Source organism: Lepidochelys kempii, chromosome 3 (genome assembly GCF_965140265.1).
Source record: "Lepidochelys kempii isolate rLepKem1 chromosome 3, rLepKem1.hap2, whole genome shotgun sequence".
NCBI classification, from domain to species: Eukaryota; Metazoa; Chordata; order Testudines; family Cheloniidae; genus Lepidochelys; species Lepidochelys kempii.
The window spans coordinates 54,650,240-54,677,538 of NC_133258.1; the positions used below are offsets into that span (position 1 = coordinate 54,650,240).

The following is a 27,299-nucleotide window of genomic DNA, read 5'->3' on the forward strand; positions in this document are numbered from 1 at the left end:
AGTCCGAGGAGAGTGGTGTTCCCAAAAAAAGTGTTAACTGTTAAATGTTTACAAAAATGTTTTCTCTTCTCTCTGCCATGGTGGAATTTCTCTCCCAAAATTACACCACCCCTCTTGTGGTGTTAGGCACCTAGGTCCAATCTGGTAGAAGGTGCCTTTCTGTGTGTGGGTTCCATAGCTAGAAAGCCCTCTCCTGGAGTCAGACACATTAGGCACATAATTCAACACGAAACATTTGTGGAAGGAGTAAAGGAGGCTGTCTTTCAACCTTTAGCCCAGTGGTTAGGATGTAAGAGATCCTGGTTCAGTTTGCCCCTCTGCCTGATGAGGTTCAAATTCCTTTGAAAGGATGACCCACCTCTCAGTTGAGTTCCCTACTCACTGGACTATAGATATATTTGTACTAGTTCTCCGGTCTAATGCCTATTTAATTATATAAAGAAAGTGGAACAGCTTCAACAAGAGAGAATGAAAGCAACCCACATCAGAAACACTCACCTGAGAAATGGCACAGACCTGTTTAAATCCCTACTCCTCATCAGACAGAGGTGGGAATTGAACTGGGCTCTCCCCATCCTGGCTGAGTTCCCTTACCATGGGGTTAAAAGTTACAAGGAAAGCTGCCTTCCCCTTAGCTATTTTGTGTGGAGTTGAGCATGTTTAAAGCTAATGGATCAGGCCTTGGAGACAAGATACAGTTTGCCCTACCTAACTTCACCTGGTTTGAGGATCACACTGGGGCTCAGGCATGAGGTAACTATCAGTGTGTGGGCTCAGAGACAGAAACACAGGTGCCTAGGGGACTTTTACAATGCAAATTTAGACACCAAGTGGTTTTAGGTGCCTACAGGGCAAGGTGACAGCTGACCTGGCATTTTGTGGATCACAGTGATGCCTAAATGGAGGATTTAAGTGCCTTAGTCCCTTTGTGGATCTGGGCCTTATTGCTGTGTGTTAAAGGCTTTATTCTGATCCTGTATCTCCAAACATGGGTGCTAGGAAGTTAATCTGTGTCTTCAGGGACTAAGAGCAGTATTGTTGTCCTTCAGGAAGCATGCTCTGGTCAGATATAGATGTCCAATGTGCATAGGCTGAAAGAGCACTATGATGGTCTTCACTCATGGAGAGCATTGCCTAGTGGTCAGGGCTTACTCCCTTCAAATAGCAGTGGGGACAATTGGTAGGGGATCCTGGGCCCTCTCACTCCACCATGAATCATAGAATCATAGAATATCAGGGTTGGAAGGGACCTCAGGAGGTCATCTAGTCCAATCCCCTGCTCAAAGCAGGACCAATCCCCAACTAAAGCATCCCAGCCAGGGCTTTGTCAAGCCTGACCTTAAAAACCTCTAAGAAAGGAGATACTACCACCTCCCTAAGGAACCCATTCCAGTGCTTCATCACCTTCCTAGTGAAAACGTTTTTCCTAACATCCGGCCTAAACCTCTCCCACTACAACTTGAGACCTTTACTCCTTGTTCTGTCATCTGGTACCACTGAGAACAGTCTAGATCCATCCTCTTTGGAACCCCCCTTCAGGTAGTTGAAAGCAGCTATCAAATCCCCCCTCATTCTTCTCTTCCGCAGACTAAACAATCCCAGTTCCCTCAGCCTCTCCTCATAAATCATGTGCTCCAGCCCTCTGATCATTTTTGTTGCCCTCCGCTGGACTCTTTCCAATTTTTCAACATCCTTGTAGTGTGGGGCCCAAAACTGGACACAGTACCCCAGATGAGGCCTCACCAATGTCAAATACAGGGGAACGATCATGTTCCTTGATCTGCTGCCAACTAGACATAGAGCCATTGATCACTATCCGTTGAGCCCGACGATCTAGCCAGATTTCTATCCACCTTACAGTCCATTCATCCAGCCCATACTTCTTTAACTTGCTGGCAAGAATACTGTGGGAGACCGTATCAAAAGCTTTGCTAAAGTCAAGGAATAACACATCCACTGCTTTTCCCTCATCCACAGAGCCAGTTATCTCGTCATAGAAGGCAATTAGGTTAGTCAGGCATGACTTTCCCTTGATGAATCCATGTTGACTGTTCCTGATCACTTTCCTCTCCTCTAAGTGTTTCAGAACTGCTCCATGATTTTTCCAGGGACTGAGGTGAGGCTGACTGGCCTGTAGTTCCCAGGATCCTCCTTCTTCCCTTTTTTAAGATGGGCACTACATTAGCCTTTTTCCCGTCTTCCGGAACTTCCCCCGATTACCATGAGTTTTCAAAGATAATGGCCAAAGGCTCTGCAATCACATTCGCCAACTCCTTTAGCACCACAGAGGGCTGGTCACCTCCTCCCCATGCTGTGCTGCCCAGTGCAGCAGTCTGGGAGCTGACCTTGTTTGTGAAGACAGAGGCAAATAAAGCATTGAGTACATTAGCTTTTTCCACATTCACTGTCACTAGGTTACCTCCCTCATTCAGTAAGGGGCTCACACTTTCCTTGGTTTTCTTCTTGTTGCCAACATACCTGAAGAAACCCTTCTTGTTACTCTTAACATCTCTTGCTAGCTGCAACTCCAGGTGTGATTTGGCCTACCTGATTTCACTCCTGCATGCCTGAGCAATAATTTTATACTCCTCCCTGGTCATTTGTCCAATCTTCCACTTCTTGTAAGCTTCTTTTTTGTGTTGAAGATCAGCAAGGATTTCACTGTTAAGCCAAGATGGTCACCTGCCAGGGCCATCCTTAGGATTTATGGTGCCCTAAGTGGGGTTATAAAACTGGTGCCCCTAAGCCTGACTTGCTCTTAGCAACACAAACATAAGCTTACAGTATTTTAAAACTTGCCACATGCACTTTGTTAAAAACAGTTTAACTTAATTAAGCACACTGTAATGCTGATGGACTAGCACTGAAGAAGTAGCGCTGTAGAAAAAAATCTGATTTATTGACAGAATGATGCAAATAATATTTTTTTTTTAATTTTCAACATTTTATTGGAAATTTCTATGAAGAGGTATTGAAACAAGGATTTGTTTTTAATTAAAAGCAATCTTTCCGGCTTTTTTGGCTGCAAAATCAGTAATAATGTCATCGTATGACAAAGACAAAGTGATGTCTTGTTCGATTGCAAGAATAGCAAGACCAGTCAATCGTTCCTGACTCATTGTAGATCGGAGATAGTTTTTCATGAGCTTTAATTTTGAGAAACCTTCTTCTCCTGATGCTACTGTTACAGGAATTGTCAGTAGGATACGAGTGGCAATGTACACATTAGGATATATGTCAACAAGTTTGCTGGTATGAATAAACTACGATGTCCATCACCAATTTTGCATGTGGCAAAACATTGATGACAGTGTACTCAATTCTTTGTACAGTTCAAGTCCATTTATATCAAAACTATCACCGTGCTTCAAGAGGCTCTCTAGGTTCTTGCACTTTGTCATTTGCTGCTCTTGTTTTCCTATTTCATTGAATTTAGTTATGTCATACAAAAACCCAAACTGTTCATGGTGTTCTCGTAAGGTATTAAACCTTTCATCAACAGCAGATATTGCTTTATCCATCACAACATTAAAAAATTCAACCTCAAATTTCTTTTCTGGATCATCTATGGGCTCATCTGCTCCTTCATATTCCACTTGCTGTTTTTTCTTTGAAACTCATGTCACGTTTGGACATGGAAATTTTGGTTCTACACCGATTGCCTGTGCAAGCTCTCTTGCTATAACCTGTGCTTCTTTGAATCCATTTTCTCTATATTTCACTAAAAAGTCTTGTGTGTTACTCTAGTAAGGTAAGTGTTGAATCAAGCTGCATCATTGGACTCTGCATTATTTTGCTTACACTTGAGATTTTAACAAGAATGTCATACCGGATTACGACAGATGTTAGAAACTTGAAGCTGGATATTTCAGAGGCCAATGACTGTGCTTCACTTTCAGCTTTTGGATCTCTGGCTTCTTCAGAAATAGCAACCAGTGCTTCATAAAGTTCCTCAGATTGATAGCTCAACATTCTTGCATTTTCTACTCTGCTTTCCCAGTGTGTCTCAGATAGAGGCTTAACGGTAATACCACTGACATGTGCTTTGAATATTTGCCATCGTTGAATGGAAGCTGAAAAGAGCACGTAAATGTGTTGCAGCAAACCAAAAAAAGAAATAGCTTCTACAGAAGACATATCACAAAAAATCAAATTAAGGCTGTGGCATGCACACACAGTACAAAAAAGGCTGGTGGATTTTCTGCCAGCAATCTAGCTTTCACGCCAGAAATGCATCCTCTCATATTGGCACCATTATCATAGCCTTGTCCTCTAATGTTCATTACAGACAATCTCATTCATTTTAGTTCATCAAGGAGAGCTTGAAGAAGTCCAAAACCTGTAGTGTCCTCTACTTCTAGAAATGTGATAAATGATTCCTTACCTGTAATCTGTGCTGAATCACTAATGTCAACAAATCTCACTACTTACGACATCTGATCTTGATGACTTATGTCCGGAGTGCAATCTAGAATTATGGCAAAATATTTTGCCAAAGTAACCAATGAAACAATTTTGTCTCTCACTTTATCACTCATTAGCATGATCAGTTCATTTTGAATTCTTGGTCCCAAATAGTGGTCATGTATTTCATTTTCTGTTACTCTTTGGAGATGTTCACTCATCACTGTGTTAAATTTTCCCAGCAGTTGTACAAGGCCCAGAAAATTGCAATTTTGGGGCTGGAATAATTTCTCAACACTTCCTTTAAAAGCAAGATTGTTTGTTGATAGATATTCAACAATAGATAATAGAAATTCAAGAACACAACGCCAATGCTGCTTCTCTGATTCCAGCGATCTTTGATTTTGGGCATCAAGAGTTGTCTGATTTTTTAACCTTACACTCAGCTCACACCATTTGTTCATACTTTCAATGTGGTGTTGTGCCTTTTCATGTCGCGGTAATGCGTGACTAAGATTTTTCCAATCATTAATACCCATGGTTGCTATCTTAAAATTGCAACTATTGAAAAACTTGCATGGGAAACAAAATACAGCATCCTTGCATTTAGAGTACACAAGCTACTGTCAGTTGACAATTTCACCATTAGAAAGTCTTTTGTAGTAATTATCTTCTGTTCTCTAATGTATTTAATATATTCAAGACCTTTTATTCTCACAGAGCCTTTCTCAAGTATAATGGTACGGAATTCATTGTTTAACGATTGAGGCCATGCGCCAATGTCATCTATATCCCATGCTAGTACAGTTTCAACTGTTGTAATTTCTTGTTTTATGTTTGCATCTGTTTCAAATGATTGTTCTGTATTTTGTTGCGTTTCTTGAGCTTCGTCTGCATAAAAATTTTCTTCAGCAGTTACTGGATGGTCTTGATCAACTTCATTGCTTTCATGAAGTACAAACTTAAGTATAGAACCCTTCTGTGCTTGTACAGCTAATCCTATTTCATCTTTCCATTTTCTTTTTTGTGACCCGGAAAGTCGTTTTCAATATGAAATAACTTATAAAGGTGTTTTTTAAAGAAATAACTGATTAAATTATTGTCAGATTATCAGAAATATTATTTAAAATAACTAATATAGGATAGCCATGAGTCTGTGACCTTGAGCGAGTCACAAGGTGCTCCATCCTGACTGAGACATAGTGGAGTTGGAAACCCATGTCATTTTTACAAAGCCACTTTTTAGTTTTAAAGGTATAGTGGGCATCAGTCTTAATGTTAGTTACAACTCTCTATCAACCTTATACTGTAAATAGATCAATGGCATTATCCAGTTTAATAAACTGGGTTTCCAAGCAGTGGGAAAATATAACCCTAGTTTTATTCCTAGGTAAAGCACAAAGTTACCAAAATGAAGTCAGCACAGAATCATCTCCTCTAGATTAAGGCAGCACAGAACAGTTACAGAAGTCCTGTTGTGCCTTATTTTTGTTTGGAAAGACCTTAGCAATAGCAGCTCATTTTGGGCACTGCCAGAAATACATGATAAATCACTGCCTCTAAAGTGCCATCAAAAACTGACATTTCCACAGCTCTAGTGTGATCTGCTGCACAGATTCTTCACAAGGAAGCATCCCTGGCCTTTTAAACTCATATTAACCATGTATTTACTTTATGAAAGTTGGACAAAACATTGTGAAAACGTAAGACATTGGCTGCCCAACCTCTGGCTGGCAAAAGCTACACTGACTCACTGGGAGAAAAAGCAAGAGAATCTTAGTACAACATATGGTCACTCTATACACTAGTAAGGAGCTGAGCATATTACAGTTGTTGGAGGGCTCTATTTAGCAGTAACAGGGCTATAGGAAAGCCAGTCAGCATTTTTTGTTTCTCTGATGAAAATTGGCCCACTCCCTTCCCCAAACCAAACTTGTCACAAATAATTGTGAACAACTTAATTTTCTGGTTTTGGCTAAGATATTGATTTTTTTTTAAAAAAAAAGATTGAAATTGGATTCAGGATTGTTAGCAAGAATTTTTGGCAAACAAAGTTGTTAAATGACAATCTAAATGGCAACACAGTACTGCTTTCATGCTTGGCTCACCCCCCAGCCTGCTGGTCCAATAGCTGCAGTAGAGGAGGAGATAGGTGGAAAACTGCAGGACCCCAAAATCCACCTCTTGGGGTGCAGAGTTGCAACAGCAGCGGCAAACCCTCAGGTCCGATCACACGCCAGTGGGCATCACCGCCAACCCAACGGACCATGGTGAAGTTAGCACAGCATCTGATCTCAGGGATGGGGCACCCACGGAGCCACAGCAGCTCATCCTGCCCTGTGCAGCTTCCCCCGGATGAGATGGATTGCTGCCAGCCCGGGGGAGAGACGCGCTCCCCAGCTAGGGTGACCAGATGTCCTGATTTTATAGGGCCAGTCCCGATATTTGGGGCTTTGTCTTATATAGGCACCAATTACGCCCACCTAGGTTGACCAGACAGCAAGTGTGAAAAATCAGGACGGGACTGGGGGCATATATAAGAAAAAGACCCAAAAATTGGGACTGTCCTTATAAAAGTGGGACATCTGGTCACCCTACCCCAACCCCCATCCTGATTTTTCACACATGTTATCTGGTCACCCTAGCCCCAGCCCAGCCAGCTATGTGTGACCCTTCCAATCCAGCCAGCCCCTGCTGCGTAGGCTGCCTGCCGAGGAAGTGAGTTACTTTCATTTTCACTTCCTCAGCACGCAGCCAGCCCCCGCCCCCCACCCCCAGCACCTCACCCAACCCAGCCCTGCTGGAGGGGATGGGGGAGAGGAGGTGCTCCGCGAGGGGGGAGAGAAGAATGGACGTTATGGGGGGTGACAAAGGATACTGCCAGAACCGCCCAGCCTGCCTCACCTCACACCGGGGAAGAGTGTCACACTCACAGGTGTGTTCCTTCCCCCACCCCTTCCCAGAGACCCCAGCAGCCAATCCCCTCCCTCAGACTGTGCTGCAGGCAGAGCATTTGGCTCTGTCTAGGACCCAGCCCTGCTCTTACATGCTCCACTGCTTCCCGTCTGTCCCAGCTCCCAGCAGAGTGGAGCCTCAGACATACTGGTGCCCTACGCAGCTGCCTATGCTGCCTATGGCTAAGGACGGCCCTGCACGGCCTGTCATATTGACTATTCTTTCTACACATTGGGATGGTTGTTCCTGCAGCCTCAATAAGGATTCTTTAAAATACAGCCAGCTCTGGCCTAGAGCCCTGTGAGGGCTATCAAAGGTCTGACAGCCAGGGACTACTTAAGGCTGCCTTCCCTGGGCCACTTCTTACCATCCCACAATTGTCCAAAGTTCACCATTTATGGCAGGAGGTCAGGTCACCACTTGGCACTTCCTTGTGACCATGTGTGGCGTTAGTAGCTTCCTTTCTCTGGGGACAGCAGTGGCTGCCGTCTCCTGTGGCTTGATCCTCAGGCTGTCTCTCCCCTGCCAGGGTAGTCCTAAACAAAACAAGGGGAATTAACGCAAAAAATTGAGTCTATGTCTGGGAGGGAAGGAATGCCTCGCTCTCAGGGTGTAGCTGAAGCACGTCCTCCCTTCCCTCAGTTCTTGTAGGGAGAGATCCTTCCTTTCCTCAGCTCTTTTCTCAGGAGCTGCAAGTTGCAGATCTGCTCTCTTCCCTGGTCTGCTGCCAAGTGAGCTGTTCTGCTTCTTTTTCCCTCCTCTTCCAGACTTTGCAATCTTGCAGGTGTGCCAGGATCACAAGCACCAAAATGAGGTATGATTGGACTTAAAGTGAAAGTTTTGTGACCTGCACAACAGTTATTTGCAAACTCCCATCTGAAAATAATGTACCAGCAGAACATTCCATGTACTTCATACAATCCCTAGCCTCCTTGAAAAAAAAAATACACATAAGCTTCCTGTGATGCATAGTCAATAGACAGATGTCTGTTTATGTGAAATTTTTTTAGATATCATTGAGCTGTCTCAGAGATCAAAATATAGTGCCAGATTCTGATGTGAGTTACATTGATGCAACTCTTTAGAAGTCAATAGGCCCACACAATGCACAATGACATGAATTGGATTTATGACACTCCCTGGGTTACTCTGTGTACACAGACAATGAATGCATTATGCTTCTCATTATGTAGGTTCTGGGAACTATATCCTGGATAATAGACTTCCTGTATTAAGAAATCCAAGTATAATTTAAGTAATCTAACATAAATTAATTGTATTCTTCATGTTATTGCACTTCTCAAAACGTCATGTATCATAAGGATGTAAATTACTTTCACGGGAGGTAAGAAGAGGTTGCAGCAGTTTCTATTTGTAGCATTATGTCTCACTGAAGTGAAAGGTACATCAAGCTTTGAATTTTCAGCTGAAGCAGGCCACATCTAAGTGGCCTATCATAGACAAAAAGCGAACTTGTGATAATCCTTTCACTCCAGTGAGAAAAGCTGACTCCATGCCACAAACTGCATAATGTTACTATATATGTTTGTCAGGTGCGTAATATTTTCAGGTGCTGTATAATTTGTAGTTGCAGAAATCACATATAGGATATGAAAAATGGGTATAAATAGTTATGCTATTGTTATAAACAAGAAGAAACCTAGCTACCCATCTTTATTTTGCCCCTCACTCACAATGTGAACCATGCGGAAGATGCTTAACTGCCCTGAGTCTCATCTTCAAAGTGAAGTTTACTGTGCTTTGAGATCTTCTGATGAAAGGTGCTATATAATATAAGTGAAATTATTATTATTAATTATTTAGAGCTAAATGTTTGCCAGTCCTCATGCAGCTGCATACTTGCGAGTCAAGAGGAGTCAAGCCCTCCTCTTTATAAGCTCACAGAAGGGATGCCCAGAATCAAAATACCTGCACCCCAGGAGGTAATGGACTGCTACTGAGTTGCTTCCCTCAGAAACACCTCTCTAAAAAGGAGGCAGGAGAAGAAGAAAAGGAGGTGGGGCATTAGCATCACCCTCTACATACTGGTCAGAGGTGCTTGCCGGCTATAGAGCTGCAGGGATAAGCTGCACCTTTACACTCTGTCTAGATTAGGAAAATGAAATTTATTTAGCCAACGTTAACTATTATATGTTAATTGAGACATTTTCTGTTATCACCAATTGTCTAGTATAGACAAAGACAGTGGTGTTTAACCATACTTGAGAGAATCTGCTCTAAATATACATTTACTTGGCCATGTGGTCAGTGAGATTTTTTGTCTCCTGTTTAAAAACTGTAAAGTGTTATATTCATAGATTCCAACGCCAGAAGTAATTATTGTGGTCACCTACTCTGATCTCCTGTATAACACCAGCCATGGAAGTTCCCCAAAATAATTCCTAGAGCATACCTTTCTGAAAAACATCCAATCTTGATTTTAAAAAATTGTCATTGATGGAGAATCTACCATGACCCTGGGTAAGTTGTTCCAGTGGTTAATTACCCTCACTGATAAAAATGTATGGAGTATGTTACACCTTACTCTACTGGACTGAAGAGCTCATTATTAACTATTTGTTCCCCATGTAGATACTTATAGACTATAATCAAGTCACCCCTTAACCTTCTCTTTGTTAAACTGAATAGATTGAGCTCCTAAAGCCTATCACTGTAATGCACGTATTCTAATCCTTTAATCATTCTTATGGATCTTCTCTGAATCCTCTCCAATTTTTCAACATCCTTCTTGAATTGTAAACACCAGAACAGGACACAGTATTCTTGCAGCTGTCACATGAATGCCAAATACAGAGGTAAAATAACTTTGCTACACCTACTCAAGATTCCCCTGTTTATGCATCCAAGCACTGCATTAGCCCTTTAGGCCACTGGAAGTTCATGTTCAGCTGATTATCCACTAGTGGCCCCAAATATACAAAAGATATATCACTGCAGTGTTTTACTTGATATTATAAACAGAAAAAATCAGGGCTGTGAAATGTTAGTATTTCTTATCAACCGTAATTCACACATTTTATACACTTTATATATAGCATACAATTTAGCATTATAAAGCCCAGTGGTGTCAGACACATTAGCCTGCTTGATGTAGTCATATGGCCCAAGAGGCATAGTCAGATTCAGCAGTATCTAAGCTTTTATTTTCAAAAAGAAAGTTTCTTGCCCTTTTGGTTGTGCAAATAGTCTTCCCATTGTGAACCAAGTGTCACCAAACTATTGCCATCTTCCTGAGTCTACAGACCACCTGAAATAATGACTCTGAGCTTCAACCTCTGTGAATGCCATCAAAGTGTTCACTCTAAAACCAAATAATGATGCTGATGCTGTTATAATGATCTCTTCACTCTTCAAAACAGACAGAACTCCATTACAGAGTTCTCCCTAACATACATTGCTCACATATGTCTTGATCTAACTCCCATTGAAGTCAACAAAATTCTTCCCATTGACTTCAATAAGGGAGTTTTAGTCAGGCTATAAAGGAACTACCATCACCTAACAATAATGGAAAACTATTCTGACCTTCACTCTGCACCCACTCCAATCCCATTCACATTTATTCTCCTCCATGCTGTTCATATCTGGCCTCAAAATGTTTAATAATAATATAACAGTTACAGGATTTTGTGGCTCCTCTCCTTGTCATTTGGAAGAAAACATTAGGAAAAGCTACTACAGGGGTTCTCAAACTGGGGATCAGGACCCCTCAGGGGGTCGTGAGGTTATTACAAGGGGGGTCGTGAACTATCAGCCCCCACCCCAGACCCCACTTTGCATCCAGCATTTATAATGGTGTTAAATATATTTTAAAATGTTTTTAATTTATAAGGGAGGTTGAACTCAGAGGCTTGCTATGTGAAAGGAGTCACCAGTACAAAAGTTTGAGAATCACTGAGCTACTGCTATTCTGCAGTCTTAGACAAACCCTCAATTTTTAATTTTCATGAAGAACTTCTGACCTCATCTTTTTAAGTTCCTGGCAATATGCTCTTTACCGAGGTGCCTTATTGCTATGGATACTTGTAGATAATGGTAACATTTGACAGATTGCTCAGGTTGGTCACAGGGAAAATATCAGTTTTCAAAGTTTCTCCTAGCTCATAATAAATCTGTACAAATTATTTATATAATCTGAACAAATGATTACCAAAGCTTATGCCTATTTTGTGAAGAGTAAAGCTAATAAAAATGATCATAAAACTCTGAACACAGGAACACGTGTATAAACTGGTCATGAATACATTCATGAGAACTAATCATGAATAAATATAGGCTAGAAATTAGAAGGTTTCTAAACATCAAAGGAATGAAGTTCTGGAACAGTCTTCCAAAAGGAATACTGGGGGCTAACAACTTAACTATTTTTAAGATGGAACTTGATATGCTTATGAAAGGAATTATATGAAGTGGTTACCTGTGATAGTAGGGAACTGGACTCAGTGATTCAGGTGATTCCTTCCAGTCCCATGTCCTATTTTCCTATGAACACTGTATTATTAATGTTTTACCCCCATATTTTTGCCTTCTACTGAATATCTTGTAATGCTAACCTATAACATTGATTTAATTAATGTGTTATTTCTATCACAACTGAAATACTACTAAACTCAACACTGAAAATATAAATAAGAACAAAATCCTTTTAACATAGCAAGATCCTTTACATGACTCGTTTATTGTTTTCCACATAGGTTAGAAATAACAGGCAAAATCTGTTATAAAGAGCGTCACAAAAGAGCCTCCTCTCCCAGCATCAACATAGTCAGGGAGTACTTGTTTACACAATAGTAATGTGATCTCTCTGTAACTTGATTCTTCAGCACAATGTTAAGTATTATCAGGTATTTTATATATTCTCCTTTTCAATCTCAACAAACATAGCAAAACTGTTTTGTAACAGAAGCAACAATCAGAGCAGAGAATAATGACCAATACTCTCAAGTACAAAACCTCTCCTCATGTGGAGAAAACAATAGGAAGCAGGAAAGAGGATAAGAAATTAGTCTGTGGAATTGACAATATAGCTGGTGAAAAAAACACTTAATTTCAAAAATTTTCCACAAAAACAAAGACAATTTTTTACAAATATTTTCCTCCTTTTTGATCAATGCTAATTTCTTCGCAATCATTCCCTCAGTGGGGACTGGTTTGGGAAGGAATGGAGTCGAAAAGAAGTGCAGCCTCTTCCACCTCTGTTCATCCTGCGATACCAAAGGGAAAGGAAAACCTAGATCTCACAAGTAGGACGAGGCCATCCCATATTGCCCTCCTCCCCTTGGCAGCATGCATGTAGCAGGAAGGCATAGAATTAACTCCAGATCAACTTTCTACAGGGAAATCTAGATGGTTAGTCAGAGATGAAGCCATAGAAAGTAGTTAGTCTTCTGCTCTGATGTTTCTGTTCCCCAAATTTGTGTCAGGTTTCAGAGTGGTAGCTGTGCTAGTCTGTTTCAGCAAAAACAACAAGGAGTCCTTGTGGCACCTTAGAGACTAACACATTTATTTAGGCATAGGCTTTTGTGGGCTAAAACCCACTTCATCAGATGCATGGAGTGGAAAATACAGTAGCAGGTATAAATACACAGCACATGAAAAGATGGGAGTTGCCTTACCAAGTAGGGGGTCAGTGCTAACTAGCCAATTCAACTAAGGTGGAAGTGGCCTATTCACAACAGTTGACAAGAAGGGGTGAATTCCAAGGGAAGAAAAATCACTTTTGTAGTGCTAATGAGGCCAATGTAATCAAGGAGGCCCATTTGAAACACTTGACAAGAAGGTGTGAGTATCAGCAGAGGGAAATTAATTTTTGTAGTGAATAAAGACTGAGAGTGGATGGGTCACTAGAAAAACTAACTTCCCCCTGCTGATACTCTGACCTGGGGGATAGATCATAAAATAGAAAAGTAGTCAGAATAAGATAATATTAAGAGGTCGGCAATACCTTATGTTTCCCAGACCCCAAGAAATATGAAGAAGTGGTCATCCTTCCTCACCTCATTTCTTTCTCTTCTGCTGTGCTCCAGCTCTGTGCTATAGCTTCAGAAGTACATCTGTGGGATCATGCCATGGAGTCATTACTTCCCTCTTCCACAGTTCCAGCTTAGATGCACCCAATCTGATTGTCTTTGTGCATGGTAGTGGAAGGGATGATCAAGGATGCTGTCTTTTACTTAGGACCATATTTTGAGCAAAAGGGTGGTCATTAATTATTACACAGTGAGTATAACAACTAACACATGCTCATTATGGTAGTGTTTCTCCTATAAATCCTATTTTTCAGGGTTTAGTATCTCATCTGTTTCAAATCACACTGGACTAAAACTTGGTTTCCAGCCCAGAAGCACATTTGTTTTGCAAAAAAATATATATATATTTAAATAGGATTCATTTTCAATTTAGAGATCAGCAAGGAAACAAAATTCTCAGGGGTTTCTACTTTTTTGGCCTCCCACAAGGTCCGTGAGCATGTTGATGGCAGTATGTGGTATTAGATGCTTTTGTCCAATATGTGTACTTTCATTTTCATAAAAACAAAAGGAATACTTGTGGCACCTTAGAGACTAACAAATTTATTTGAGCATAAGCTTTCATGAGCTACAGCTCACTTTTCATGTTTCCATAACGTAGTTTTTATAAATTACATGAGAATAAACTTCTGAATTTCCAGGGGTTTGAAAAAATATTTCTCTGCAATATTGTTGCATGTAGTGTTTCCCCTCTAATCTTTTTTCACAACTAGCAAAACCTATAGTGATGACCCAGTTGGTTGCAGTACACTATTAATATTCAGAAGATTGATCACAGTAAGAATTACGTGCACGAATTCATGCCGCATGCTGTGTGGACATGCAGAGGTTTAAGGGGAAGTATATACTTCCTTAAGTCTTTCTGTGGCTTCTCTGTACCTAAGTCAGTGTGGGAGTTGGGAGGATTGGGGAGTGAGCGGAGCCCTGCTTGTGTAATTAAAAATGGTATCATAAAACATATGCACAAGGGGGCTGAATTAAGGTTAATTCAGCAACCTTAGTTTTGGCATTTCCTAACTTCTGAGCACTCAGCTTTGCACCATATTATTTAACTAACATAGACTTTTTGTATGTAACAATATAAAGGGCTGCTCATCCTACCTTAAAATAAAACTATCCACCAGCAAACACATTGCTAAAATATCACACACAGGGACGGGTTGTAAACCCCTTGTTCACATTGGTGATCAATTACCCAGACAGGTAGTTCCATTGGTCTCTCCATTTACCAGTGTGGACCAACAGTAAATAAGCTGGCCCATAATAAACCCATCCTATTTTGTATTATTGGCTAGGACTCAGAGTAGAATAATATGGTAGTTGGTGTATGTTATGTGATAAGTCCATTGTTACATGACAGTTTTGACAGTATTGCCACTGCACAATTTTACTAATCATTTTTTTATGTAGAGAAAATAGCACTGCAGTTAATAGGGCATTTGTACCCTTAATTTCAACAAAACATATCAATAATAAGTGTGTATATTGTGTCATGATACCTAGAAAAGTACAGGTAAGCAAAATGTGGTTGCTAGCACATCAAATGTGGCCCAATCATCAGTCTGCAATCAGTTTTGGCAGTTGTGCCTCTGAGAATTAATCTTACTATACAAAAATGCTCCTACATAACATTTTACTGTACAAAGTCCCATTTCAAAATCTAAGCCACTAGCCCCATTGTTTGCAGTAATCAGAATATTTTTAAGTATATCACATAATATTGCAAGGGAAGTTACTGAATAGTAAAAATAACATTGTTTCTGGTGTATTATATTCTGTCTACTCTGAGGGACTTAGACTGGCATTCTAAACAGCTTCAAACAGCCATCATTTTCAAAATAATCAACCTGCCACAGAAATGTGTCTCACTGTCATCAAAAAGTGGAATTTCTCCCCCCAAAATAAAGAGGTGAAAGAAGGGCAATATTGAACATGTGATAGTTTTAAATTTCAATATCTCACAATCCTGCATCAAAAGGGAGAAAAAAGGTAAGGGTAGTATTTTTGAAAGTGCTCAGTATTGGCCTAACTTTGCTACCATTGACATCAGTGGGCGTTTCTCTTGAGTTCAAGAGGAGCAGGTAGGCCAGCACTGAGAACTTCTGAAAAATCCTAGCCTAAATCTTTAAAGTATTTCTAGTGTAGTTGTTTTGTGAAATATGTGACATTTATAGAATGCATGATGGTGTGGTGTCACATAGTGGTTTTATTGGTAGCCATTTGCAATCACTGGTTCAACTCTTTTGTGACTTTATCTCCTGATTTACGTGAGTGTATCTGAAAGCAGAATCAGACCCACTGAATCAATGGAGTGTCCTGATTTACACCAGTTTAACTGTGATCAGGATCAGGACTGTTTTGTTTTAAATACAATTGGTCTATATAGCTGTCTATGTTTCTTTTCTTTTTTTTTTAATTATTATTATAACTCACCTAGGGCTATTCATTGGACACAATTTTGAAAGATTTAGTGTTAAATGGATGCATTGTGCATGCAAAACACAAGTTAAATTCAGTGTACTAAATTCAGAGTGTACTAAATTCAGAGTGAATAATACTGTCCTTATGTTTTAAAACATGCCAATTTCTCTTAAGCTATCATTTGTCTTAAATATTTAATCAGCTCAGATAAATATACTTCATTTGGCCTTAACTGTGTGTCACAATAAGATAAGAGAAAGGAAAACTAATAAAATAAAATTGTAAGGTGAACCAGAAGATATGCTTCAGAATTTATTATAGTTTAAATAAAATGTATGAACATTTTTTAAAGTGGATGTTGGTATAGTGTTGTTTGGCTTTGTGAAAGGGTAAATGCGTGAATAGAGGCTTCTAAAGGAAAGCTTAGGTAGTTGGAGATTTGGTGATTTTCTGTCATCTAAGATTCCCCCATTGTGTCTGTGTTTGTTTTTTATGTGAAACTGATTTGAAGGTAATATGATACAAGTGTTGCCTTTGGGCACTGAAAAAGCTAGTGGCATAAGATACCAAAGTGGGATAGTGTGAATTGTACTCTGAAAGGGAATTAGGGATCACAAATCTCCGCTTCCTGAGGGCCCTGGCTTGGAGAAATCACACGGATGTGGGTTATTAGAGGCAGAAGAGGTGAACAGAAGAGTGATCCTGGTGAATGAAAATTAAACGTAGTTATCCCCCCCCCCCCATGTCTTCCTGTTTCTTTTTCTCATTTCAAGTCATTTAGTGACCTAGAGTGAAATTGACAAGAATTGACAACACATGCTGTTACCAGCAGCAGTGTCTCCATCTGATCCCTAGACATTTGGGGGGGGGAGGGGAGGAGAAATCCAATGGTTATACTCTAAATATGACCTATGTAAAGATAACAGGCTTGATTTAGTTGAAACCGAAGTCTTTCTCCTGTAGAACTGATCCCAGTGCTGTGTTTCACAGACAGAGGAGATGGGTTTTTCCCCTCTCTCTCTCTTTCCGCACAAAGAAAACGTGGGTCGATACCATTTTTATTGTTCTGCTGGGGTGGATTTGAGCATTTTGAATGTCTAATTGAATCGGAGGCTGGTTTAGTCTTTTTTTTTTAATGGCAGAGGGTGGAAAGTCCCATTAAAATGACCCCTTTGGCTTGGGGTTAGCCCGGTACAGTTGCCCCCCAAATAAAACAAACAACAGGGAAGGGGGGAGGGAGATGGGGAAAGGTGAGTTGGGCTGAGTGATGTCTGGAGGGCGAACTCGTGTCTCTTTGGCGATGTTGTGGGCTGCTGTGCTGAAATCCGTCCCTCTGCTGGAGCTGAGGGAAAGGCAATAGTCGGAGGCATCTGATGCTGCCGTTTCCAGGGTGAAATTTCCTGAAATTAAAAAAAAAAACAAAAAAAACCCTTAACAAAAATAGCCAGAGGAGCAGAAGATCCGGCATCTCCGAATGCAACCAGTGTAACCTAGACAGACATTTTAAAGCCATCTGCATTTAAACTAACCACGCACACAAAAGAGAAAACACTAACGACCACCCCAAAAAACAAGGCGCGAGAGACAGACAGAGCTGGTATGAAAAAGAAACAAGCCTGTCTTCCCCCCGCTCCCAACCCCCGATCAGGGTTTGCAGTGATCTGATGAGGCTAGGAAGTGGCTGGCCGGCCGTGCACAAGGCTGCTGCTGGTAGCAGAGGGCTCTACAGAGCGAGGCGAGGTTTCAGCAGGAAGAACGCTGGACAGCGCATTGCACGCCGCCAAGCCGTCTCCCTGCCTTTCCCCCCTCTCCCTTCGCATTACTGTACAGCTGGAGATGCATCTAAATTAAGTCCTATTGAACAACAAGTAGATCTCTTCTGTCCGGGAACTACACTAGACTCTCCTCTCAATTAAACTGCATATTCGCTTCATGGAATTGACCGTCAGGCATAATTATCCCGATTTCTTTCTCTCTCTCTCTCCTTTGCAGGAACGACTCTTTGGGAACCTGGTCCACCCAGGGATGTAAAACTGTGCTTACCGATGCATCCCATACGAAATGCTTATGTGATCGTCTCTCTACCTTCGCCATTTTGGCTCAGCAACCTAGAGAAATAGTAAGTAACAAAGACAAAAATCCAGGTTTAACGCAAAAGCAGGAAGATTTGTTGTCCAGCTTCTCTGTTAGGTAGATGTCAGACGTTGCATCGAGGAATTGTTTAAATACTGCAGGTTGGCAAAATGTTGTTAGTCTCCTGTTATCTACAGTAGCTCAGATAAATGAATTCCAAATTCTGTGATACAACTAAATTCTAGTCAATTTCGAACGGCTTCCATCTCCGTATTTTATAGGAAAGCCTTGTAATTGTAATGCAAATGTGTTGAAAACTTTCATATTGAACGATTATCAACTTAACAGCCTTTTTCAAGGGTGTTAATCTTTCAAGAGGAATGTAGAAGGTTTTATTGCTGTTAGCAGAATGAAAACCCTAGATAAGGTAGTTAAACACATTGCAGATCTGCATTGGATGTGTTCAGTACAGGTTTTCTGTGTTGTCTGTTGGCATCTTAAAGAAAAATAACAAAGTTTGCATGGAAAGGAGTGACATAAAATGTAGAAGCAACCACTCTAGGTATTATTGCATGTAAAAATAGTCTAAAAAGCAAATCGTTGTGAAGTTGAACCCAAAAGGGCAATAATTTGGTTTTCCTCTTTTTGGAAGTATATGATCAGAGACTGTTTTTATCAGTAAGCTTCAGCTGTTTGGAAACAAAGTGGTTGAAATAAAGCATGACTTTCGGTGTAAAATCTGGCCTAAAAGTACACTAGTCTTAGTTCTTGTTTGGTTGACGAAAGATATCTTGATGAAATGTAATTTACAATGCATACTCAAGACTTTTAAACAGCATATCGGTAAGCCATATAGAATATCTTGTCAAACTTTTAGGTCTTTTAATTTGCATTAGCCAATATCATGTTAATTTTAGAATACACACAGAGATATCCCTAATGCATAATACTGATGTCTGAGACTAATTGTTTTACAGCAAGAAAGCAAGTTTATTTTTCAAGGTCATGTATTTATTTTTCTACTGTTATTAATTCAGAATAGCACAGATTAAATCATTCTAGATTTCCAAGTTCTTCAGAAGAAGCATACAATATTTTTGTGTTCCCTTATATTGCCATTTCTTCTATACGATCAGAGGCCCAAGAAAACTAAGTGTGTGAGAATACTGCACTTCAAACAAAGTTATTAAAAGTCCTAAAGTTTGGTAATTCTGCAGTGAACATGAATCAGATCTTGGATAAAGTACTGGATGATGTTTAATAGCTGTCAATAAAACAAACTATTTGTTTAGCACATTATTTTCAAAATATTTCTACCTTTCCAGGAAAATAAGTATTTAAATTAATTTTAACTAGCGTGCCTTTTACACCTAAATTAGTACCGTGGTGTCCTATTAAGTTGTAATATCACCATTTGCTTTATTTTACAAAACATTATGTAGTGGTATAATAAATCATTTTAAGGCTCTAAGGCCTCTCTGGATGGCATCAGTAATTAAAGAGATCTCAGAGATGGGAATGGATCAAATTGGGAATTAAGTTAGAAGGAGTACGTCTGCTTGATACCTAATATTACCAAGGCTGGCTATGATACAGTAGCTGTTTTAAGCATTTTCCTTTTTATTGCTTTTTTCTGGCATTTTAATTCCTGGAAGATGGTTTTCTCTCACAGTAGTTTGTTGTAACCTACAGATCATGGAATCATCTGGTGCCCCCTCAGTAACCCTAATAGTAGGCAGTGGTCTCTCATGCTTGGCCTTGATCACCCTAGCAGTTGTCTATGCAGCACTATGGAGGTATGTAATTGATGACATGGTTGAATGGAAATGCACAATTGTTTGGAATTAAATGAGTAGTTCAGGATGCCATTAGATATGTTCTTATCTTCTATATGTCGTAACAGTAGGCATTTTAAAACAAAATAGCTATACAGTGCATGTTGCAATTGATCTGGAATAAATCTGATTAGTGTAATTGATTTGCTTGTCTGTCTTGGTCCACTGATGACTTTATAGTCCATACTTTCTCTCCCCTCTTCAGTATTAATGAGATTGCCCTTTCAATGCAGTAGTCAGACAGTTAATAAACACTTTACAGGATTCCTCCAGAGGTGAATTCTTATATTTTAATCAAGGCTTATGGCCTATTTCCTGACCTACTTCTCCTCCATTTATGTTTGAACATGAGGTATTTGTGTAATAAAATCTACATATGAAAGTCACACAAGTTTCAGGTTTTACAGGTTCACAGACGTTCAGACTACTATGCTTGAGTATGCACACTTCAGCTCATCATTCATTGACGAGCACAGAATGAAGCAGTCTGCCTTCAAAAACATGTTTGGTTGGGACTTTGTGACACAGTCTAATACTGAACTTGCTTTGCACCTTAGGGACCCCTAGGATCATAAATGCAACCAAAAGGTATGGAGAAATTCAGTAGGAGGTGGGATTTAAAATAGCATGATTAGTTAGTGCGGAACAAGAAGAGTGAGAAAGATATAAAATAATGAGAGACAGAGTCAGCAAACTAGGAACAGCTATTTACCCTTTCCCATAATACAAAAACAAAATGGCACTTAATGATATTAAAAGACAACAAGCTTAAAAGGATGGAAAATGTAACATTAACCAATAGAATATGCTGCCATACGTTATTACTGAAATAAATAACTTAAGTACCAAAATAAATAGCTAAATTTCTCTCTATGAGAGAGAGCGAGAGGATTAGACATTTTTGTATAATATAGAAAACCTGGGTATTCCAGCCAGGATAAAAAATTATAAGGATTATCAACCATCATCAATATCAACCTCCAATCAGTTCCTAGTCACAGACCTTACTGCTCCCCCTGCCTGGCTTCAACCTGCCACGTTGTCAGTGGCCCATTCTTAACCGATTCCCGACTGGGCAAGGCCTCTCTGCAGTCAACCAGCTCCACTGGGGTCTTCAAGATAACTCAAGCTGCAGCTGCAATGCAGCTCAATGACACACATTGTCAAGCAGTGCCCACTAACCAAATGCAGCATGGACTCCAAGAGCTCCACTTGATCACTAAGAACACTATTGCTTGGCTTGGCTAATATTCAAATGCTAAATAAATAAATAAGAAATAAACTGAGTATAAGATGGCTTCAGGAAGTGATTCCCAACTCCCCAACTGCAGAATTGACTGAGTGCATTATGGGGTTATTGCTGTGTCTTGTGATGTATCTGGCATTGTTGGAGACCCGGTATGAGGCTGAATGTATTAGTGGTGGTTCCCAGTAGAAGGCCCTCTAAGCTGGGAAAGTAATTGTTTAATGTGAGCTGAGAGGCATAAAACAGGGTTTGGATGAAACTGAAGAAAGGACAATTTAGATTTATATCAGGAAGTATGTGCTAAAAGTGAGGCCTTTTTAACTGTAGAATGACCTTTGAAAGTCCCAGCATTTGAGTTATTTAAAGCTGGAGTGAACAAAGCTTTCAGGAGTACACTTTAGTCAACAGTCTTGCATTGGCAGAAAGATGGACAGTGGATCTAAAAAGGGTTTTCCTGCACTAACTTTTGTGATTCTTGGTTCTTGTGGGCTTGGTTATGTCACCCTTGAAAATATATTTAGTTAGCAGAAAACCCCTGCAATTTGTCTGGATTGGCAGTGTCTGCTCAAAAGAGGCCTAGAACTTTGGAATGGTAACATTGCTGGTCAGAAGAAATAAGGTGCATTAGTAAAGTATCTAAAAGCTTGCACATCACTTGCCTGGCTCAGATGCTGTGGGCCCCTAACTTTCCTGAGCACTAAATTTATCCACACACTGAGTAGCAAAAAACTGTTCTGATACCATGTTCAAATTTGAGCTTCTTCATAGTTCAAGGGTGTTTGATGTTGGGGTCTGGTTCAGGACCATCACTAATAAGGAGTTAGAGAGTAGTAGTGTGTAGGCAAATGCACTAGCCTTTTTGTAGTCATCTGCCAAATCACATACAGCCTTGGACATTATACTTTTTTTATTTATAGGAGGAACGTTTTTGGGGTATCTTGTACTCTTTTTATGAAAAGTGTAATGGACTCCTCAACTTATAACTAGACAACTGGGCAGAAAGGACAATAATTTATTTTCTGTCCAAAGCACAGCACCTCAAACTACCCATCTTTACTGTGCCCTAAAGTGTCAGCTGTGGTTATGCATGTAAGGCCTGGCATGGGGTTTAAACCCATGACTTTCTGGCCCACTGGAGACAGTGGCATCAACTGAGCTGTACTGCCAAAGTAAAAGCTATAAATAAATTGAATAATTTTCATAAAATCTGGGCACCCACAGCTCCCAGTGATTTAAGTCAATGATGTTGCAGAACACCTCTGAAAACCAGACCAATAATACAGTTTCTTGAAATAGTCATTGTTTTGGTGTGCTTCAGCATACAAAACACAATGTAGCAGAATGAGAACATTTACATTTTTAAGAAACCAGATGATACAGTTGTATTTTGTTATCCTATCAACCATTTTCCCAATAGACTTGTAAAATGAATAATGTAACAAAAGTTGGCAACAGAGAGTATGTGATACTCACTACTATAATTTAGTATCAACCAGTACAAAGATCAGCTATCTTTGCTATTTGGTCATATGAAGATGAAGGACTTATTGTATTATCACTTCTTCACACACATTATTTTGTAAATGTAGTTTAAACTTCAAGATTAATGTGTGCTATAATTATCCTAATAATGTAAGTGTTTAAGAATGCATTGCCATGTTATCATCTACTATACTGCATCTTAATTCATATTGTGGGCCATATCCAATGGAGTTATTTCGAATTATGCCAGCTGTGGATCTGCCCCTCTATGAACATTCCCATAGAGAAGCAGACAGCAGAAGAAATTATATTACTATTGATCTGAATTTATGCAGTCACATCATAATCAATATGATGTCATATCAGTAATACCAACAGTTTAAAATGGAAGCTAGATAGAATCTAGCTTTAATGTCTTGAGACATTCTGAGGGAATTATAAAATACATCATGAAAACAAAATCTTTTCTAACTGGCATATTTTTTTGTATTAGTAGGAGATACCAAACAAGTAATAATGTTTAACAGAAAATTCTCTCTTGAAATTCTGGTAACAGAGCTCTAACATTTTAAAATGTCACCAGGATTTCTAAGAATTGCATTCAGGTATTTATGGTTGCTTATCTGTTATGATATTTTCATTTTCAATGGCTTTAGAACCTTATTATTCTATATTTATTTGGACAGGTACATCAGATCGGAGAGGTCAATAATTTTAATTAATTTCTGCCTATCTATTATCTCATCAAATATTCTTATACTGGTTGGACAAACTCAGACACATAATAAGGTATGATTGATTATATTGACTTTGTATTTTAATATCTATTTTTTGTGTTTAATTTGGAAACAAATCCATTCTCACTGGACTAGAGATTTTTAGTAAAATATTAACAGGCAAAGGAAATTTTTTAACATGTTTCCTAATTTTTTCCTCCAAAATCCCTTTTGGTATCATTCTCTTTGGACATGCTGTGTTCTCTGTGGTAGACTTGTCTGTTTTATAACTAAATTTCAAAGATGAAATAGTTCAAAGCCATAAAACATCAAAAGCCCAAATTCTGGCTCATTTTAATAATTGTAATAGGATAGTGCCACAATGTTGTTGTTGTTGTTGTTGTTTGTCTTTTTATAAATACACTGACACTCAAAAGGCAAGTGTAAATTGCTTGGAAGTTAGAGTACAACTCTTGAAAATGTGCACAAGCAGATATACTAAGATGCTGTAGCAAGACTGTATGGGTACCAGATAAATATAGAACTATTAGACCTTTGATTGCTCATGGATATAGAATAGTAATAGCATTGTGCATCTTGTTTATGTATAGATTGCAGAACTGATAATAATCACAACAAAACCTGGTTTCAGGCTATCTTTATCACATGTAGTCACTTCTATGTACTGGGTCATCACAAATCTCTGAGTGATACTGGGTAGCTTTCCCAAGCAACAAAAAGCAGTTGTTTTAAATTAAATAAAACTGTTCAAATGGTTTAGAAAAACAGAATAGTATATTTTTCGACAACAATCCTTAATTTCAGACAGTACTTGCCTTCATCCATCTCCATTACTGTCATTCACTTTTCAAATCAGTGCTTAGGAATTTAGCTGAATACCTCCACCTAGTCTATGAGAGGTAGATGGCAACATGCTGAAAAATGTACCTCAAAATATATACTTGTACAATAACTCATAATATAATATTGGATGAGTATATCTATTTGGGGGCTGCAGAAGGAGTCATGTGAATCTCATTGACTTTATGAGGAGTTATGCAGATAAAGGCCTTGACTAAAATTTTTTTAAGTGCACAAGTGACTTAGGAGCCTGAGTCCAACTGGAAGTAAGTGGGACTTAGACTCCTAAGTCATTTCAGTACTTTTGAAAATTTTACCCCAGAACACGAATTGGAAAAGTTTTATATTCTACTTTAGTATATAGCAAGTTGCATTTATTTGAAAGGAGACATATCTCCCGTAGTTGGCATTCCCAAATGCATTGCCTCTCCAGAACTTTTTTCCTTTGAGTTCCCCTGTTCTCAAAAAAGAATAGAAATTGACATGGAAAAAACACACACTCCTTGACCATAGAGGTTGGACCAGAGGCTGTGAGCATCGTAAGGGCTGTGGATCACAGAATCATAGAATATCAGGGTTGGAAGGGACCTCAGGATGTCATCTAGTTCAATCCCCTGCTCAAAGCAGGACCAATCCCCAACTAAAGCATCCCAACCAGGGCTTTGGTAAGCCTGACCTTAAAAACTTCTAAGGAAGGAGATTCCACCACCTCCCTAGGTAACGCATTCCAGTGCTTCACCACCCTCCTCATGAAAAAGTTTTTCCTAATATCCAACCTAAACCTCCCTCACTGCAACTTGAGACCATTACTCCTTGTTCTGTCATCTGCTACCACTGAGAACAGTCTAGATCCATCCTCTTTGGAACCCCTTTTCAGGTAGTTGAAAGCAGCTATCAAATCCCCCCTCATTCTTCTCTTCCGCAGACTAAACAATCCCAGTTCCCTCAGCCTCTCCTCATAAGTCACGTGTTCCAGTCCCCTAATCATTTTTGTTGCCCTCCGCTGGACGTTTTCCAATTTTTCACCTCCTTCTTGTAGTGTGTGGCCCAAAACTGGACACAATACTCCAGATGAGGCCTCACCAATGTCGAATAGAAGAGAACAATCACATCCCTCAATCTGCTGGCAATGCCCCTACTTATACATCCCAAAATGCCATTGGCCTTCTTCGCAACAAGGGCACACTGTTGACTCATATCCAGCTTCTCATCCACTGTAACCCCTAGGTCCTTTTCTGCCAAACTGCTGCCGACCCATTCGGTCCCTAGTCTGTAGCGGTACGTGGGATTCTTCCGTCCTAAGTGCAGGACTCTGCACTTGTCCTTGTTGAACCTCATCAGATTTCTTTTGGCCCAATCCTCTAATTTGTCTAGGGCCCTCTTTATCCTATCCCTACCCTCCAGCATATCTACCTCTCCTCCCAGTTTAGTGTCATCTGCAAACTTGCTGAGGGTGCAATCCACATCATCCTCCAGATCGTTGATGAAGATATTGAACAAAACCGGCCCCAGGACCGACCCTTGGGTCACTCCACTTGATACCGGCTGCCAACTAGACATGGAGCCATTGATTACTACCTGTTGAGCCTGAAAATCTAGCCAGCTTTCTATCCACTTTATAGTCCATTCATCCAGCCCATACTTCTTTAACTTGCTGGCAAGAATACTGTGGGAGACCGTGTCAAAAGCTTTGCTAAAGTCAAGGAAAAACACGTCCACTGCTTTCCCCTCATCAACAGAGCCAGTTATCTCATCATAGAAGGCAATTAGATTAGTCAGGCATGACTTGCCTTTGGTGAATCCATGCTGACTGTTCCTGATCACTTTCTTCTCCTCTAAGTGCTTCAGAATTGATACCTTGAGGACCTGCTCCATGATTTTTCCAGGGACTGAGGTGAGGCTTACTGGCCTGTAGTTCCCAGGATTCTCCTTCTTCCCTTTTTTAAAGATGGGCACTACATTAGCCTTTTTCCAGTCGTCCAGGACCTCCCCCGATCGCCATGAGTTTTCAAAGATAATGGCCAATGGCTCTGCAATCACATCCGCCAACTCCTTTAGCACTCTCGGATGCAGTGCATCCGGTCCCATGGACTTGTGCTCGTCCAGCTTTTCTAAATAGTCCAGAACCACTTCTTTCTCCACAGAGGGCTGGTCACCTCCTCCCCATGCTGTGCTGCCCAGTGCAGTAGTCTGGGAGTTGACTTTGTTCGTGAAGACAGAGACAAAAAAAAAGCATTGAGTACATTAGCTTTTATCAAATCCTCTGTCATTAGGTTGCTTCCCTCATTCAGTAAGGGGCCCACACTTTCCTTGACTTTCTTGTTGCTAACATACCTGAAAAACCCTTCTTGTTACTCTTAACATCTCTTGCTAGCTGCAACTCCAGGTGTGATTTGGCCTTCCTGATTTCACTCCTGCATGCCTGAGCAATATTTTTATACTCTTCCCTGGTCATTTGTCCAATCTTCCGCTTCTTGTAAGCTTCTTTTTTGTGCTTAAGATCAGCAAGGATTTCACTGTTAAGCCAAGCTGGTCACCTGCTATGTTTACTATTCTTTCTATTATTCTTTCTACTATTCTATTCTACTTTCTTTCTACCGGGATGGTTTGTCCCTGTAACCTCAATAAGGATTCTTTAAAATACAGCCAGCTCTCCTGGACTCCTTTCCCCCTCATGTTATTCTCCCAGGGGATCCTGCCCATCAGTTCCCTGAGGTTGTCAAAGTCTGCTTTTCTGAAGTCCAGGGTCCGTATTCTGCTGCTCTCCTTTCTTCCTTGTGGATCCTGGTTTAGACAGGGATTATCACTCCCTAACTAAAGGGGTGATAATCCCACTCAAGCATGTGCGTGCTTGGAGCTGGGGAGCCTGGAACCAAGGCAATCTCTAATTCAATTCCTTTGAGGGGACGGGAAACTTAGTTTACCTTGTTAACTGAGCAAATTTGATCTGGAAGAGGCAGAAATAGAAAAAAAAAGATCTGTTTCTTAACCATTGTTTGAGAGGAAAAAGCTTTTTGACATTCACCTTTTATATGAATTATATTAATATTATTCCCTGGTTATACAAACAGGATCCAGTTGTGGAGTTTATTAAAGGTGTGGGGGCCAAATACTGCAGTTTTTACTCAGGAGAAGGTTTCACTGAAGTCAGCAGAAATTTTCCCTGAATAAGGACTGCAGGGAATTGGCTCTTGGAGAATAGGTGTTGCTGCTCTGGGACTTTAGAAGGAAGGGAAGCATTTTAAACATTAAATAT

The 27,299-nt window shown here is 40.0% G+C and overlaps 1 protein-coding gene across 5 annotated transcripts in view; it reads left to right on the forward strand.

Moving 5' to 3' along the window:
* Positions 1-27,299, forward strand: part of ADGRB3 (adhesion G protein-coupled receptor B3) — a 621,270-nt gene that overhangs the window by 478,675 nt on the left and 115,296 nt on the right. For all 5 annotated transcript variants that reach the window (XM_073336359.1, XM_073336357.1, XM_073336356.1 and 2 more), the window contains 3 exons: positions 17,823-17,949; positions 19,596-19,699; positions 23,153-23,255. In XM_073336359.1, coding sequence (XP_073192460.1) covers positions 17,823-17,949; positions 19,596-19,699; positions 23,153-23,255 — 334 coding nt within the window. The remainder of the gene's footprint in view (positions 1-17,822; positions 17,950-19,595; positions 19,700-23,152; positions 23,256-27,299) is intronic.